The sequence below is a fragment of the Peromyscus californicus genome, unplaced genomic scaffold (assembly GCF_007827085.1).
Source record: "Peromyscus californicus insignis strain IS unplaced genomic scaffold, ASM782708v3 Scaffold_17__1_contigs__length_78620276, whole genome shotgun sequence".
NCBI classification, from domain to species: Eukaryota; Metazoa; Chordata; class Mammalia; order Rodentia; family Cricetidae; genus Peromyscus; species Peromyscus californicus.
The window spans coordinates 31,724,262-31,742,395 of NW_026294469.1; the positions used below are offsets into that span (position 1 = coordinate 31,724,262).

General features: G+C 40.1%; 1 protein-coding gene across 3 annotated transcripts in view; it reads left to right on the plus strand.

The window, feature by feature from the left end:
• Rbm27 (RNA binding motif protein 27) overlaps positions 1-18,134 on the plus strand; it is a 73,188-nt gene that overhangs the window by 9,857 nt on the left and 45,197 nt on the right. For all 3 annotated transcript variants that reach the window (XM_052742094.1, XM_052742096.1, XM_052742095.1), the window contains exons 2-6: positions 4,615-4,733; positions 9,158-9,282; positions 15,485-15,576; positions 16,224-16,417; positions 17,003-17,263. In XM_052742094.1, the coding sequence (XP_052598054.1) occupies positions 4,615-4,733; positions 9,158-9,282; positions 15,485-15,576; positions 16,224-16,417; positions 17,003-17,263 (791 nt within the window). The remainder of the gene's footprint in view (positions 1-4,614; positions 4,734-9,157; positions 9,283-15,484; positions 15,577-16,223; positions 16,418-17,002; positions 17,264-18,134) is intronic.

Genomic DNA, 18,134 nt, shown 5'->3' on the forward strand with positions numbered 1-18,134 from the left:
TTGGTTCCGTAAAAGTAGCTGAAGGCTTTGTGTACTGTTGTTGCATACTACTCCTGGGTACAGGAAGGGAAAAATCATTTTGATAGGACAAGGATGGTTTTGTATATCAAGGGTCTTAGGCTGTTTCTGTGATAGTTCTGGAAATCCTGTTGGGCTACTATTAGTGTAAGTATCCAGTACCATGCTACTGTGTAATAATTGTGAACTTTTAAAGATTATGTAGTAGGAGCTGGTGTGCAGAAAGGATGAGTAAAACTTCAGAAAGGTCTGAACAGTTTCAGCACAAGACTCCCACATGTCTTTGTTTCATCTTTCACTTAGTGTGACTTGGTGTTTCAGACTGATGGTTTCCTTGATAGCCCACTTTATTGGCACATATTGGGAGATGACAGATTTAAATGCTCTTATTTCTTTGGATGTAACATGCATTTGTGTTCAGTGTAAAATTCTACCAGGTAGTAGCAGTTGTTCATTTATTTCCATTAAACAAATGCTTAAACTGTGATCACCTTTCCTAGAGTCTTTTTACTCTTTTAACTATTCATCTTTTAACATTATTACACCAAAGTGTGTTTCATTAGATCTAGAAGGGGTATTGTGGTACATGCCTAAGAGCCTAGCACTAAAGTGGGTGCAGCAGGAAGGAGCACAGCCACAAGTGTGAGGCCAGCGTGGGCTACATTGAGATCCAGGCTAGTGTGGGCTGCATATTGATAACTTGTTTCAATACCCTAAAATGTGTTTCATCAAAAACAGCTCAATTCTGTATTTGTCTTTTAGTCCGAATACTCAATAAGTAAAAGGTACCTGGGTTTGTGTAACTCAGTAACTAGATATTTTGCTACCTGTTTCTAACTAGAAGCTTCATTTTTTTTTATTTGTTTGTTTTGTTTTTTGAGCAGAGTCTCTAAATAGCTCTGGCTGTCCTAGAACTCACTGTGTAGACCAGGCTGGTGCTGAACTCACAGACATCCACCTGCCTCTGGATTAAAGGTGTAAACCACACTGGGCTTCATATTCTAACTTCAGAATTATGCTTGTCAGGTCATGAGACTAAAGATTTTGATAACAGCAAAATAAATAAATAAATAAATAACGTTGCCATTTGTTGCCACATTTATTCAAATATTTTATGTGTATGAGTGTTTTGCCTGTACATATATATGTGTATCTTGTGTTACCTAAAGAGACTTGAAATAGGAGTTGAATACTCTGGAACTGTAGTTGCAGGTGGGTGTTGGGAATCAAACCCAGGTCCTCTGCAAGACCTTAGCCATTTAACCATTTCTCTGGTCCCTTATTTATTTTTCTGTATCCTTTTTTACCTGTGTTAGAGACTATCCTTATCCGTGGCTGGTAAGATGGCTTAGCAGGTAAAGGTGCTTGCCACCAAGCCTCTTGACCTGAGTTAAGTTCCCAGAGCCCACGTGTTGGAGGGAGAGAACCAATTCCCACAGTCTGTCCTCTGATTCCCACCGGTGTGCAAGTACATGTAACACACACACACACACACACACACACACACACACACACACACACACACATACGTAAATGCTTAAACAAGACAAGTATACTGTCTGGTTTTATGTCAACTTGACACAAACTGGAGTCATCAGAGAGGAAGGAGCCTCAGTTGAGGAAATGCTTCTCTGAGATCCAGCAGTAAGGCATTTTTCTCAATTAGTGATCAATGGAAGAGGACCCAGCCCATGGTGGGTAGTGCCATCTCTGGGCTGATGGTCCTGGGTTCTGTAAGAAAGCAGGCTGGGCCGGGCGGTGGTGGCGCACGCCTTTAATCCCAGCATTCGGGAGGCAGAGCCAGGCAGATCGCTGTGAGTTCGAGGCCAGCCTGGGCTACCAAGTGAGTTCCAGGAAAGGCGCAAAGCTACACAGAGAAACCCTGTCTTTAAAAACCAAAAAAAAAAAGCTGGGCGGTGGTGGCGCACGCCTTTAATCCCAGCATTCGGGAGGCAGAGCCAGGCGGATCTCTGTGAGTTCGAGGCCAGCCTGGTCTCCAAAGCGAGTTCCAGGAAAGGCGCAAAGCTACACAGAGAAACCCTGTCTCGAAAAACCAAAAAAAAAAAAAAAAAAAAAAAAAAAAAAAAAAAAAAGCAGGCTGAGCAAGCCATGGGGAGCAAGCCAGTAATCAACAGTCACCCCCCACCCACCCCCACCCTCACCCCCGCCTCTGTGACAGCTCCTGCCTCCAGGATCCTGCCCTGTTTGAGTTCCTACCCTGACTTCCTTCAATAATGAACAGCAATATGGAAGTGTAAGCCAAATAAACCCTTTCCTCCCCAACTTGCTTTTTGGTCATGGTGTTTCATTGCAGCAATAGAAACCCTAACAAAGATCTGAGTTTTCTTTCTTTCCTTCTTTTTTTTAAGGATTTATTTATTATGTATAGTGTTCTGCCTGCATGTATGCCTGAATGCCAGAAGAGGGCATCAGATCTCATTATAGATGGTTGTGAGCCACCATGTGGTTGCTGGTAATTGAACTCATGACCTCTAGAAGAGCAGCCAGTGCTCTTAACTTCTGAGCCATCTCTCTAGCTCCCTTCCTTCCTTTCTTTCGTTTTTTGAGATACAGTTTCTCTGTGAAGCCCTTGCTGTCCTGGAACTAGCTCTGTAGACCAGGATGGCCTTGAACTCAGAGGTCCACCTGCCTCTGCTTCCCAAGTGCTGGGATTAAAGCCGTGTACCACCACTGCCCAGCTGACTTTCTTTTTTAATTGTGTATTATTGTAGTATGCAAATAATAATACATATTCATTCCTAGCACACTTTGACCATTCCTTCAGATTTTGTAAATTAGCTCTGTGTTGTATAAAATTGACAGTGAATATATTTTTTCTTTTTTAGAATTAGGTGCATAGTCTGTCTCTGTCTCTAGTATTAGGTGCATGGTCTCTCTCTGAGCATGTGTATGTGGAAGCCAGAGGTCAACATCAAGTGTTCTTATATCTCTCTCTACCTCCGTCTCTTACTGAAACTTGCTGATTGGCTACATTGGTTGACCATCAAGCTCTGGAGATCTAACTGTCTCTGCCCCACTAATACTAGGATTACAAACACACAACCATAACTCTTTTTGTTTGTCCTAGGGATCCGAAGTCAGTCCTCATGCCTGTCCTCCAGGTGTATAGGCTTTAGAGAATCCCCTTCCTTAAGACAGTATTGGCAAGGAAGGAAAGTTTTGCTCTTTTACTAATGTGTAGGTTTTTGTTTAGGCTTATTTGTTTTAAGATAGTTTCCTTGACCAATGTGTCCCTAAACTCAGTGCCCTGGTCTCCCGAATCCTGGAATTTTAGGTTTGAGCCATCATTTCTGAAGTAGAGGTACTAGTTTTTCTTTTGTTGGAAAATGTGATTGACAGTCATAAGTTTAAATGTCTTAGGCTTTCTCTTTGACAGAGGAGGCTTAAGAATTATTGAACAAGATTATATTGAATGCCGGGCGGTGGTGGCGCACACCTTTAATCCCAGCACTCGGGAGGCAGAGCCAGGCGGATCTCTGTGAGTTCGAGGCCAGCCTGGACTACCAAATGAGTTCCAGGAAAGGCACAAAGCTACACAGAGAAACCCTGTCTCGGGGGGAAAAAAAAGATTATATTGAGTAGCACTTTATAAAGATTTGATCACTTTGCTTACCCGATGATTTAATTTACTATCATCCTGAATGTTCATTTTACCTTGATAAGAACAAGGCATAACACAACAAGGTAGCACACACCTCCAGTTCCAGTAGGCAAAGGCAGGAGGATTTAAGGCCACACAAAATTCTAGATGAGTGAGACCCTGTCTCAGAGATAAAACAAAACAAAAAACCCAAATAACTCTGAGGCCACATGGGGTTATGTGCTACTTAAACATGCAAGTATTGGGAAATATAGTCTATTTTAAAAATACATAATATGTACATACAACATGAAAACTTTTAGTGTGATAGGACAGATCAAACATTAGGTCTGACAAATTGGTCAGGAGTCAGCAGCCAGAATCATATGATCTCTGGCATAGGTGTTTTGAGTATCAAGCAAACGAGGGTTCTTTCTGCCACCTTTCAAGCACTTGTAGACTTGTTTTTTAGCTCTTGGCGCTTTCTTTTGCTTGCAGCGGTGAAGCAAGCTAACCAATAATGACTAAAGAACAGGGTGAGGTTAGTGGTAGGTTGAATAGCCAATTTTGGATGTTGGTCCCTGTGGCTTTAGGGAAGGGTACTCTGAGAAGAGGAATAATCTGTCTATCACTTTCCCTTCCTTGCTTTTTCTCACTGGTCACATGAAACACACAGATCCTGGGGGTATTAGTGGTGCCAGCATTGTAGGGGCTACCCTTTCCCTGTTGCTTCTGAGAAAGCAAGTAAATGTCCTGGTTCAGTGTTCTTGGTGTGACTAGAACCTTGGAAATAGGAGGCAAATTATTAAAACAAATAAACGGAAAAGGAAAATCTCACTTGGAGTACATATATGCTACTTGTTATGATAGCTGCCTGTGTTTGAAGTCACTTTAAATCTTTGATCTTTGATTTTCTAAAATAGGGGTAATTTTATTAATAATGTCACTGTTTACAAACAATGTTTACGATTTTAATTTTCTCTTTGTCTAACTAGATGTGATGCTGACCCTTCAGCCCTAGCCAACTATGTTGTAGCACTGGTCAAGAAGGACAAACCTGAGAAGGAATTGAAAGCCTTTTGTGCTGATCAACTTGATGTCTTTTTACAAAAAGGTAATTAATTGGGGCCTTCAAGTATTTTAGGTAAATATTTGTAATTTAAAACTTCCTGAAAACAGCCAGGAGCAGCAACACAGCCAAACTTCATGAAGGTATAAGCTTGAGGGGGGTGGGGGCAGGGGACTTTGGAATTTGTGCATAATCCATCCTCGAATAGTATCATGTTAATCTCTGTATCATTCCAATTTTACTGTATGCACCAATGAAGTGAGACATATCATATATATTTATGATATTCATGTATGTGCAGGTGCACGTAAGTATTTTTGGTGAAAGTAGGTCAACTCTGGTGTCATTTCTCAGGAACCTTCCGTCTTATGTTTCTTGTCTCATTGGTCTGGAACTTGCAAAGTAGGCTAGCTGGCCAGCAAGCCCCAGAGATATTCCTTCTCCAGTGCTGTGACTACAAACACGTGCCACCATGGCACAGATTCTGGGTTCAAATTCAGGTTCTTACACTTGTGTAGCAAGCACTTCACTTGAGCTGTCTCCCCAGCCCTGAAGCTGCATACTTTTTTTTTTTTTTTTTAGATTTATTTATTTATTATGTATACAGTGTTCTGCTTGCATGTGTCCCTGCTGGCCAGAAGAGGGAGCCAGATCTTATTGCAGATGGTTGTGAGCCACCATGTGGTTGCTGGGAATTGAACTCAGGACCTCTGGAAGAGCAGTCAGTGTTCTTAACCTCTGAGCCATCTCTCCAGCCGAAGCTACATACTCTTGCTGTTAATACAGAGAACAAATGTTCTTTTTCTTTCTTGTCTGGGGCATTTGAGATCCAAGAATGGGTATGATTCTCCTCTCTCTGTACCTTTAACTTCTCATCTCCAACTGGACATGAGGTGCTTGCCTGTGATTCAGCACTTGGGAATTGAAAGCAGGAGGATCAGAAGATTGGTTGTCCTTTGCTACATAGCCTGGGCTGCATGAGACTGTCTCCGATTTCCTTTACCAACATCCTCCAACCATACAGAGCTTGCAGGAAGTTTCTCTTGCTGTTTTCTTGATAGTTCCTGTCCCATCCCACCTCTACCCAGTCCTCTAAGCCACACTGCCCACCTCCCTGTCTTTGTCATTGAGTGTGTCCTTTCTTAGAGCCTGTGGACGTGTTTTATGTTTGCCTGGAGGAGTCTTTCTCATGTCCTCTAGATCTCTTGAGGTGTCGTCTTGCACAGTTCTCCCCAGTGTAGTTTGTAGACTATTCCACGCCCCGGTTACCCTTTTCTTTCCTCCTCTCAGCTCTCCTTTATTCCTTTTTTCTTTTCTTTTCTTCTTTTTCCGAGACAAGGTTTCTCTGTTTAATAGTCTTGGCTGTCCTGGATCTCACTTTGTAGACCAGGCTGGCCTCAAACTCACTGAGATCCACCTACCTGTGCCTCCCACATGCTGGGATTAAAGGCGTGTGCCACCACTACCCAGCTTTTTTTTTTTTTCATTTTTGTTTGTTTATTTATTTTTCTATTATCAGCTTGATACAGTACAAATTCTTATCCTAATAGTAAAATGTTTCATTGAGGCTTGCCCAGTAATTGAATAAAACCAAAACTTACTATAAGCCACAGTCATCCTAGGGTCCCCCCTGCTAGGTAGCATCCCTGGTTCTTTGGGTTGCAGTTTGATTGTTCTTGGCTTTATATCTAGTATCCACTTATGAGTAAGTACATACCATGTTTGTCCTTCTGGATTTGGGTTACCTCACTCAGGATGATATTTTCTAGTTCCATCCATTTGCCTGCAAATTTCATGCTGTCATTGTTTTTCTCTGCTGAGTAGTACTCCATTGTGTATATGTACCACGTTTTCTTAATCTATTCTTCAGTTGGCGGGCATCTAGGTTGTTTCCAGGTTCTGGCTATTACGAATAGTGCTGCTATGAACATAGTTGAGCATGTATCTTTGTGGTATGATTGAGTATTCCTTGGGTATATGTCCAAGAGTGGTATGGCTGGGTCTTGAGATAGATCGATTCCCAGTTTTCTGAGAAACCACCATACTGATTTCCACAGTGGTTGTACAAGTTTGCATCCCCACCAACAGTGGAGAAGTGTTCCCTTTGCTCCACATCCTCTCCAACACTGACTGTCATTAGTGTTTTTGATCATAGCCATTCTGACAGGTGTAAGGTGGTATCTCAGAGTCGTTTTGATTTGCATTTCTCTGATGATAAAGGATGTTGAGCATTTTTTTAAATGTCTTTCAGCCATCTGAGATTCTTCTTTTGAGAATTCTCTGTTTAGCTCTTTAGCCCATTTTTTAATTGGATTTTTCAGTATTTTAAAGAAAAGGTCTCACTGTGTATCCTTGGCAGGTTTTGAACTTATGACATCTGCTTGCCTTGTGTCTCCTAAGTACTGGGATTAAAGGCAGGTACCACCATACCCGAGTGCCTTATTCTTTTCATGGTGCTTGTAACACTCTGCTGTATATTTGCCAGCTTATTTGCCTTTTCCTTGTTTGCTTTTCCTTTTCTTGAAAGTAGAGACTTGGAACCAACAATATTTGGTATATAGACTCTGAAAAAGTACATTTATTTATTTATTTTGTGTGTGTGCGTGTGCCACAGCATGCATTTGGAGGTCAGAGGACAACTTTCGGAGTGGGTTCTCTCCTACAATGTGGGTCATGGAGATTGGAGTCGGGTCAGCAGGGTTTGTGGTAAGGGCCCTTACTCATTGAACCATCTCATTAGCCTTGTTTTTGTTTTTATGTATTTATCTCTCTGTTTATTTTTTTTAATGAACTGTCTTTCAAATTACAAAATTGATACCTGTGAAAATACAATAGAATATGAAGAAAGTTGTTTATAAAAGGTTTCGAAGAGTCTAATCTATTACCTTAAAGTTATATGTAACAGTCAGCAAGAATTAACAGTTTTATTTATTCTTATATGTCTTTCTTCTTTGTTGATAGGGACTCGTATAGGACAGGGTATATTTGAACCTGTCATGTATTGGAGGATAACCTTAGACTTCTGTGAACTTCTGGTCTTCTTGCCTCGATCTTTGAAGTATTGGGATTGTAGGCATAAACCACTAAGCCTAGCTTACTATTGATTAAACCCAGGATTTTCTACATACTGGGCAAACACTCACCTACATCTCCAAATCTATTTTTAATTTTTTGAAAGTAATTTTTATTTTTGGATGTATGAATGTTTTGCCTGCATGTTATGCCAGTGTACTGTGTGCATGCCTGGTGCCTGTAGAGGCCACTAGAGGGCGCCAGATCCCTTGGAACTCAGTTATGGATGATTGTGAGCTGCCAAGGGGTTTCTAGAACCAAACCTGGGTCCTCTATAAGAGCACCAAGCAAGCTCCCTTAACTGCTGAGCCATCTCTCTAGCCCCTGTGTTGTGTTATTTATTTATTTATCCTTTGGTGGGAGTATCATTCTAGTACAGGCTGCCCTGGAACTCACTAAGTAGTCTAGGTTGGTAATCCTCTCACCCCGCCTCCTGATTACAGAATATAGCTGTGAACCACCATGTTCCACTGCAGCTAACAGTCGTATAACATTTTGGAAAAAAAAAGTTTGCGTATAAAATTAGTAGTGTAAAGGAGTTTGTCTGTAGATGCTTTTCTGAGGTAAAAGTAGTTGGCATTTTAGAAATGTAAAATATGTAATTATTGTAGCATCAGCAATGCTCATGTAATGCCTTCGAAATACTCAGCCGTCCCATATGTTGGGGATTGAACCATCAGGGCAAGCCCACTTCCACTGAACAGTACCCCTTTAGGTGTTCCCTAGGACAAGACCAATGAAAGTTACTTAAATTTAACTAGAGTAAAACTAGGAATATTTTGATATTTGTGTTTTTCAGCAAAACTACCTGTTTCTCTCATTCTGTTTGTCTGAGGAAGTTTCAAATAGGCTAGAACATGGATTTGAGTCAAACACAGATATTGATTTCAACCCATTCCAATATATCTAATTCAGTCTTTGAGTGGGTAGTGCATTCTATCCAACACGTAAGATTATACTGTGGGATTACTTCTTCCTCTTCTACATATGCTTCTTTCCCACCCATAGTACAGTTTGTCATTTTAGTTTCTTTGAACAGATAAACACATTAAGTATTAGTTTATGTCTTTACAGCTGATATTCTTAGTAGGTCAAGAGAAATTTTGTAATTTCTTATTTGATAGTTTGTTAGTCTCTTGCTGATAGGAACTTTGTTTCTAATCTGTTCTTAAGCAACAAAATCTTACATTTATATCATTTGCACACATGCAATTATGTTTGAAAGATTTAAAAAGAAACAAAAGTTCTAGAAGTGATGTTTCTTCCTTTAAGGTAAGTCTTGGTTTTAAAAACCTGACAGCAGTGTTAAAGATCCCTTGTTTTTCTAAAGCATTAGCAACAGTGTTTAAACTTTCCATTTTTGTTTGTATAACATTTAAATATTTTTTTCTCTTTAGAGACTTCAGGTTTTGTGGACAAGCTCTTTGAAAGTCTTTATACTAAAAACTACCTTCCACCATTGGAACCAGTTAAACCTGAGCCAAAACCACTAGTTCAAGAAAAAGAAGAAATTAAAGAAGAGGTAATACACTTCTTAGATTCTGTTACCAGGATTCTTAATTGCAAGTTGAAATTATTTTTGTTTCTTTGTTTTTTTTTTTTTTTTTTTGAGACAGGGTCTTACTGTGTAGCCATCACTGGCCTCGAACTTAAGAGATCCATCTGTCTCTGCTTTCCATGCTGTGGTTAAAGGTGTTGTCACCATACTCCCCTCCCCTTTTTTTTTTTGTTGTTTGTTTATTTGTTTTAAGGCAGGGTTTCTCCCTACACCTAGAGTTGGATTTTCTTAGCTAGACTACAAACCAGCCCCCGCTAGTAATCCTTTGCTTCCCAGAGTTGGGTTACAGATGGGAGTAGAATGCCCCATTAATGTAGATGACAGCATTTGAACTCAGGTCCTTGTGAGCAGACAGCAAGCACTGTTAGCTGTAGAGCTATTTCTTCATCCTTCAGAGGAATGCAGTGATTTCTAAAGAAGGAAAATTTGGTTACATACAGAGGCTTGAATGAAAGTAAAGTATTAATGAAACTTCAAGAGAAATCATTAGGTAACATACTGTCACATAGACAGAGAAATGATTTACTCCGTTAACCACACTATCAACATAGGAAAAATAAACAGAAATATTGTTAAAGTATAAAGACACGATTAAAGATACCAGGCTAAGGAGCTAGAAAGTTGGCTCTGTAGTTAAGAGGTTAAGAGTGCATACTGCTCTTGCAGAGGTCTTGAGTTTGGTTCCCAGCACATACATCTGGTGGCTTATAACCATGTGTAACTCCAGCCCCAGGGGATGAAATGCCTTTGATGTCTGTGGGCACCTGCACTCATGTGTACGTATACACTCCCACAATATAATTTTAAGAAGATTTCCAACCTAATTGCTTGCTTGAACCAATAAAGGAACAATATAGCTTTCATTTAAAATTTCTTTTCTATATAAATCAAGCAATATTCGATAAGAATGTGGAAAAGAGGTTTTTTGGGGTTTTTTTTTGGTTTTTCAAGACAGGGTTTCTCTGTGTAGCACTGGCTATTCTGGAACTCGCTCTGTAGACCAGACTAGCCTTGAACTCAGTGATCCAGCCTTAATATTAAAGGCATGCACCATCACCACCACCACCACCTGGCTATGGGATGAGTTTAAAAGAGATGGGGTCTCATATATGCCAGGCTGGTCTCAAACTCACTATATGGCCAAGGATAACCTTGAAAACCTGCTGTTTCTGCCTCCACCTCCAGAGTGCTGGTGTCATCGACATGTGTCACCACACTTAGAGTGGGACCTGCCTTGTGTATGTCAGGCAAGTGCACTCTGAACTACACTCCCAGCACACAGATCACTATTTAAATTAAACTTTTAGTCCTCTATGTTGAAGGAGAACTCATAGAGGTCCTCCTGCCTCTACCTCTGGAGTGCTGGGATTAAAGGCATCCATTGCCACCCCCCAGTTGGAAAAGAGATTTTTATGTACACATATAGGTAGTCTTTAATCCAGTACCAGGAATAGAAATATTTTCCAGCTTTTTAAAGAAATATTTGTTTTTATTTTATCAGCTGTCGAGTTGGCTTAGTGGTTAAGAGTGCTTGTTCTTGTAAAGGATCTGGATTTGATTCCTAACAAAAACATAGCAGTTCACAATCATCTATAACTCCATTTCCATGTTGTACATGGTACACGACATACATGCAAGCAAAAAATTCATACATATAAAGTAAATACATCTAAAAAATGATTTATTTTTATTTTGTGTATGTGAGTATCTGCCTGCATGTATGTCTGTGCACCATGTGCCTGCCTGGTGACTATGGAAGCCAGAAGAGGATGTTGGATCCTGTGCTGGCTAGTTTACTGTCAACCTGACACAGGCTAGAGTCACTGGAGATGTGGGAACCTCAATTGAAAAATGCCTCCATAAAATCCAGCTGTGGGCAAGCCTCTAGTGCATTTTCTTAATTAGCAATGGTGGGGGAGGACCCAGCCATTTGTGGGGTGGTGCCATCCCTGGTGGGTGGTTCTAAGTTCTATAAGAAAGCAGACTGAGCAATCCATGATGCACAAGCTAGTAAGCAGCACTCTTCCATAGCATCTGCATCAGCTCCTGCCTCTAGGTTCCTGCCCTGACTTCCTTCATTGATATACCATGATGTGGAAGTGTAAGCCAATAAACCTTTTCCTTCCTAAGTTGCTTTTGGTTGTGGTGTTTCATTATAGCAGTACTACTCCTCACTAAGACGGATCCCCTGGAACTAGAGTTATAGACAGTTGTGAGCTGCCATATGAGTTCTGGGAACTGAACCCGGGTCTTCTACAAGAGCAGCAAATGCTCTTAACTGCTGAACTATCTCTCTAACTCCCATTTTCCAACTTCTACAAATTTACTTAATTCTACAGACAAAATGACTTAAAATTTTTTTATTTAGCAGTAATTGTAGATTTAGATCAGAATTATCCAGGTAGCACCCACAGCACTCAAGATGCCTACCTAGATGTGTTATTGAGGATTTGCCTCATTTGCTTTCATTATATGTCTGCACCTTAATTTTTTTTTGAGTCATTGCTCTCATAAACCATGGCCCTTCATCTTTTTGCATTTTCTAAGAATAAGAATAATTTTTTGGGAGCTGGAGATTGAGCTCAGTTTGTAGAGTGCTGGCCAAACACCTACAAAGCCTCAGGTTTGAGCACTAGTACCATATTAATCAGGTGTGATGGTGCACATGTCCCAGCAATTGCATGGCAAGGGCAGAGGAATGAGAAGTTCATGGCTATATAGTGAATTCAAGGCAATAAATAGGATATGTGAAATGTGGGATACATGAAATCCTGTCTCAATAAAAAGCTGGAGAGATTGTTCAGTTGATAAAGTGCTTGCTCCACAAACATGAGGGCCAGAGTTTGATTCTGCACCCCCAGAACCCTTCTACAAAACCCTAGTCCTTGTGCCTATAGTACCAGTACTGAGAGGATGCCTGGGGCTTGCTGGGTACCAGTCTGGTCGTACCAGTGAGCTCCAGGTTTAGAGAGAGAACCTGTCTCAAAGAATAAGGTGGGGAGTGAGAGGAAGACACCACACACACACACACACACACACACACACACACACACACACACACATTAGGATATTTATAGCACCTGATATATTTATAGCACCTGATATATTTATTATCATTTTCAGTATAGTTAACCTTCATACCATGTACTGTCTATTTCAGTTTTATTAGTTTACCCAGCAGTGTTCCTTACTTATAGTCTGTTCATTTCCTTTTGTATGGATTCATTCTGAGATTTGTGTGTTGTTTAGTTGTCATTTCTGACTCACTTTAAACATTTTTTTATTTTTTTATTTTGCAATACAATTCAGTTCTACATATCAGCCATGGATTCCCTTGTTCTCCCCCGTCCCACCCCCCTCACCTTCCCCCCAGCCCACCCCCACTTTAAACATTTTTTTAGATTTATTTTTATTTTGTGTATGGGTATTTTGCCTCCATGTATGTCTGTGTACCATGAAGAGAGCATTGGGTCCCTTGAAACTTGAGTTAAAGACAACTGTTAGCCATCATGTGGGTGCTGAGAATTGAACTCAAGTCCTCTGGAAGAACAGTTAGTGCTTTTAACCAATTATTATTATTATTATTATTATTATTTTAAACACTCATTTATTTTGGGTAGATGTATGGTACTGACGGGTTTGAACCTGTAGCCTTGTGCATGCGAGGCAAGTGCTCTGCCACTGAGCTGTAACTCGAGCCACTTAACCAAATATATAATTGAACTGATCTTACAAACTGTGACTATTTTAAATTAAGATCAGCTGACACCATTATCACTTGCCTTTTTTTTTTTTTTAAGTTTTCGAGACAGGGTTTCTCTGTGTAGCCTTGGCTGTCCTGGAACTCACTCTGTAAACCAGGCTGGCGTTGAACACACAGAGATCCACCTGCCTCTGCTTCCTGAGTGCTGGGATTAAAGGCGTGCACCACTGCTGCCTGATTTTTCTTTGTTCTTATATAATTTCTTTTTATTTATGTATGTACTTACTTTTTTTTTAAAAGTATTTCTTTTATTTTATGTGTTTGGGTGTTTTGCCTACGTGTGTGCCTGTACACCATGTGAATATAGTGCCCTCAGAGGCAAGAAGAGGGTGTTGGATCCCCTGGGACTGGAGTTACAGGCAGTTTGAGTTGCCATGTGGGTGCTGGGAATTGAACCCAAGTTCTCTGCAAGAATAACCAGTGCTTTTAACCACTGAGCAATCTCTTCCATCCCCAACTTACAGTTTTTGAGGCAGGGTCTCATGTAGTCCAAAGTGGCCTTGAACTCTTGATCTATCTGCCTTCACTTCCCAAATACTAGGCTTCAGTGTGTATACTGACCCCTGAGCCTGGCTCATAGTCTTTAAATTTTAAAAAGTAGGCTAGTGAGGTTTTTGCTATGTCTTTTCAAGTAGGGAAAATGGAGACCTTCCATGCATACAGTTGAGAAATTTTTCTTCGGTGCTTTATGGTATATAATCTATGTATTTGGTATAGGTTAAAATATTTTATAACCTATTTTTTAATGACAGGTAGCCCTTTTCTGTAGTTATAGCAGGTACTCACTGACTTCTGAGAATCTAACGACAATTGATGTATTAACAAAAGTGATACTGGAGCTGAAGGGACGATGGCTCAGTGGCTAGGCATTGCCATTGCTCATGAGCTTCCCAGCTCCCGCGTGAGAGGGTACAAACACCTGCAGCTCCAGCTCCAGGTGATCTTCTAGACTCTCCAAGGCACCATCCCCTCACATGGGACATACTCATAGATGCAGAACTCACACAAAAATCAATCGTTTTTTGAAAATTGTTATATTGTTTGAAAAGAACAGTTGAAAAAATCATTACAGGGTCCCTCCCATTTATAGTATCTTTGTAATAAAGTCTAATTTTGAAAACTGAAAAATGGATAATGTGAGCTTAGCTCTAGAGCTCTCCTGATTGACAGTTGTCTGGCATTTCTTGTTCCTAAGATTTTATGTTTGAGTTCATTGTGATTACTGGTATAAATAGTACTTCATACAGTCACACATAAATGTAGTGGTTTAATTCCTGACCTGCTCAGTTGCTGCTTTACAGCTCGAAGCTTGTTCTGAAACAAATCTCAGGACTAGCCGTCTTGACTTCTTGAGCCTCAGCTGCATTGCACTGTCAGTTGTTTTTATAATTAGATTATTGGCCACAGGGGAAACAGGCAGGAGAATTTGGACCATTGACGCAGCTCTTCTGGTATTGAAAAACAATAGAAGATGTGTGCTGAAGTTTATGTTGTACACAACATTTGTTCCTTTTTACCAAAACTTTCCCAAGATTTTGTTTTGTGAAGAAACACTGTTTGTTCTGTGGGGTTTTTATTGTCTAGATTCAGCTTGTTGCTTCTTGGTGGATTAATGCATCATTTGTGTTCCTTGTAAATTGCTGGAGGAAACGGACTTTTGAATCCAGTTGGATGAGTGTGTTCTCTGCAGTCATATGCCTGCCATATTGTGGTTGCCATTATTATACTGTCTGCATTTTATTAAATTGTTACCTTCTGGTCCATTTCCTGATTCTGATATTAATAAGTAAGGAGCTTCTCCATTATTTGGAAATTTGTTTAGTTCTTACAAATTTGATTCATTTGTATGGGGTACTAAGAATCAAACCCAAGACATTGTACTTGCTGTGCAGGCATTCTACTATTGAGCTAGGCCCTGAGCTCCGCAATCTTTTTTTTTTTTTTTTTTTTTAATTTTGAGGGTCTCGTGATATCCAAGGTTGCCTTGAATTCATGATCCTTCTGTTTTAGTCTCTAAAATGCTCAATAGGATTGCTTTTGCATGTTACCCTACCAGGCCCAAACTAACTTATTTATTTATTATGATTTTGAGACAGGGTCTTGCTATGTAGACTGGGTTGGTGTCAAACTCACAGAGCTCTGTCGGGCTCTACCTCCTGAGTGCTGAGGTTAAAGGCTTGCACAGCCATACCAACCCAAACTTAATTAATTTTTATTATTTTATTTTATTTTTTTGAGGCAGGGGCTCTTTGTAGTCCTGGCTGTCTTGGAACTTGCTCTGTAGACCAGGCTGGCCTCAAACACAGAGGTCCACCTGCCTCTGCCTCCTGAGTGCTGAGATTAAAGGCAGTGTGCCACCACCACCAACTGAGGAATTGATCTTATTTCTAACAAATCTCACAGGTATTTCAAGAGCCAGCAGAAGAAGAGCGAGATGGTCGAAAGAAGAAATATCCTAGTCCCCAAAAGAGTCGTTCAGAATCCAGTGAACGAAGGTTTGTATTTGTCTCTGAATAGTAAGTTACTGAAAGCTACTTTAGCATGCAAAGTTAGTTGCATAGCATTTATGGTCTGTGTCCCAACGCCCTCTCTAAAGCTCCAAAGGTGAGAGTGTTTGCCTTTTTTCCATTCTGTCTTTTGCTGTTGTCTCAGCTTCTGTGTCTAAAAAACAGTCATTATTTGCTTTCCCCAAGAGCACAGGGGTGGGAGCAGTCTCCTCAGAGAATTATAGTGAAATGTTCCATTTGTTTAGGGGTGCTCTGTATTAAAATTATCCATGCTAGCATATGCCAAAAGGGGTACAGTTTGGCAGATGTTCACCTTTGATCACAAAGTGCTCTTTGTTTAGGAAGACTTGTTTTGAGCCTTTCCCACTTTGTCCTTCTGATTTCTGTCTTCTCCCCCACTTTCCCTCATACTTTGGGTTCACCTCTTCTTTTTCATTTCTCCCTACCTTGTGTACTTGAAGTGGAAAACCCTTCCCCCTTTTAATAATGGTTAGAAGAATTAGTGGTAGTCTTGAGACATTCTAAAATAGACACTATGAATTGTGGTGACTTAAAGAGAGGTTTTTGTTCTCTGGACTTGTGCACAGATCTCATTTCTCGAGTCTCCGTATGGCTTTTATATCTGTGTATTATAGGACACGTGAGAAGAAAAGAGAAGATGGCAAGTGGAGAGATTATGAGCGGTACTACGAGCGGAACGAGCTGTACCGTGAGAAGTATGACTGGCGAAGGGGCAGGAGCAAGAGCCGGAGTAAGAGCCGAGGCTTGAGTCGGAGTAGGAGCCGAAGCAGGGGCCGCAGCAAAGACCGAGATCCAAACAGGAACGCCGGTGAGTAGGCGACAGCCCCGGCTGGGAGAAATGGGAAAACTGAAATTGTCTCCCAACCCAAAGCTGGATATTGATCTTTTTACAAAGACAGTGCTAATCTTGTATACCCTTGGAATTGTGGCAGTTTTTTAGAAGTTATTCTAAGTTATTGTAGCGTATATCAAGATTTAAATCGTTTTTATAATTGATACAAATGTTTTTTTAATTAGTGACAATAGCACTTGAGTAAAAAGGTTGCCTTCTCTTGTTTTTTTTGTTTTGTTTTCCCTGGAAGTAATTGAATTGACTTGCTATGAGGTTGCCCAATGTTCATAAAAAGAAAAATCCTAAAATGCCAGCGGAAAACCTGACTGAAATTCTGTCAGTGTACTTGTTGATAGTGTAAAATTGTTTTTCACAAGTCTGTTGAGATATGCCGAGGTGGCGATGTTGCTGCTTTTAGAATATACTGCTAGTGAATGCGTTTAAGCTGTAGATCTCTCAGTAAGTGTAGGCTACTGTTCTCAGCATTGCTGTTCTGAGACAAGTGTAGCTCAAGCATGTAAATATGTGACGACCTCTCTTGTTTCTTTGTCTCTAAAACAGAGCACAGGGAAAGATCAAAGTTTAAGAGTGAAAGAAACGACCTGGAGAGCTCCTATGTGCCCGTGTCTGCTCCACCTCCAAACTCTTGTGAGCAGTACTCCTCTGGGGCACAGTCTATTCCCAGCACTGTCACTGTGATTGCACCTGCTCACCATTCTGAAAACACCACCGAGAGCTGGTCTAATTACTATAACAATCATAGCTCTTCCAACTCTTTTGGTCGAAATCCACCACCAAAGAGGCGCTGCAGAGATTATGATGGTAAAGACTGCCTTCTCTTTTGTCTGTGCTGTTCCCAGCTAGGAAAGCAGGTGTTGCAGATGCTACATGGGCACTCCCCAGCAACCTGCCTTACTTTTTTATGTGAATACTAGTGTTTTCTTTTTCTTCATACACCATGTAATGTTTTTTCACTTACAGTTTCCTGAAAATACCCCCATACTGACATGTAAAGAACCTCAATTGCTTTTTGAGGCTTTTACTTAATATTCTATATGTTTGAAAATATGTTTAACCCATTTATCATAAATATGCACTTAGTCCTTTCTGGCATTTTCAGTTATAAGCACTTCTACAATAAATAGCCTTGTCTTGTATACCTTGCCGACTGGAAATTTAATGTTAAAATATTGTTTAAATTGATGCATACTATTCATACTTATAGCATATAGCACGATTTCAGTACATGTATACTGTATGTAGTAATCAAATCAGGGTAACTAGCATGTTTATAACCTCAAACCTATTTTTTGGTGTTGGGAACGTTCATGATCTTTTCTACCAACTATTTTAAAACAACTGTCAACTATAGTTATTTTATTATATTCTAGAACATTACCTCTCTCCTATCTACTTGAGTATTTTAAATTTAAACCATATATAGCAAGAATGGTTGCTTTAAAAATATTATGAAATAGATCATTGAAATGAAATTATTAGTTCAAGGCTTATTGTTTCCTATCAAACCTTTGATAAATGGATATTTGGTAAAATATCTAGTTTTTATTATTTAAAAAAAACTTTCTTTTTTTAAATGAGTCTTATTATGTAGCTCAGGCTTGCCTCAAATGTGCATGTAACTCAGGCTGGCCTCAAACTTGAAATCCTCCTGCCTCAGCCTCAAGAGTGCTAG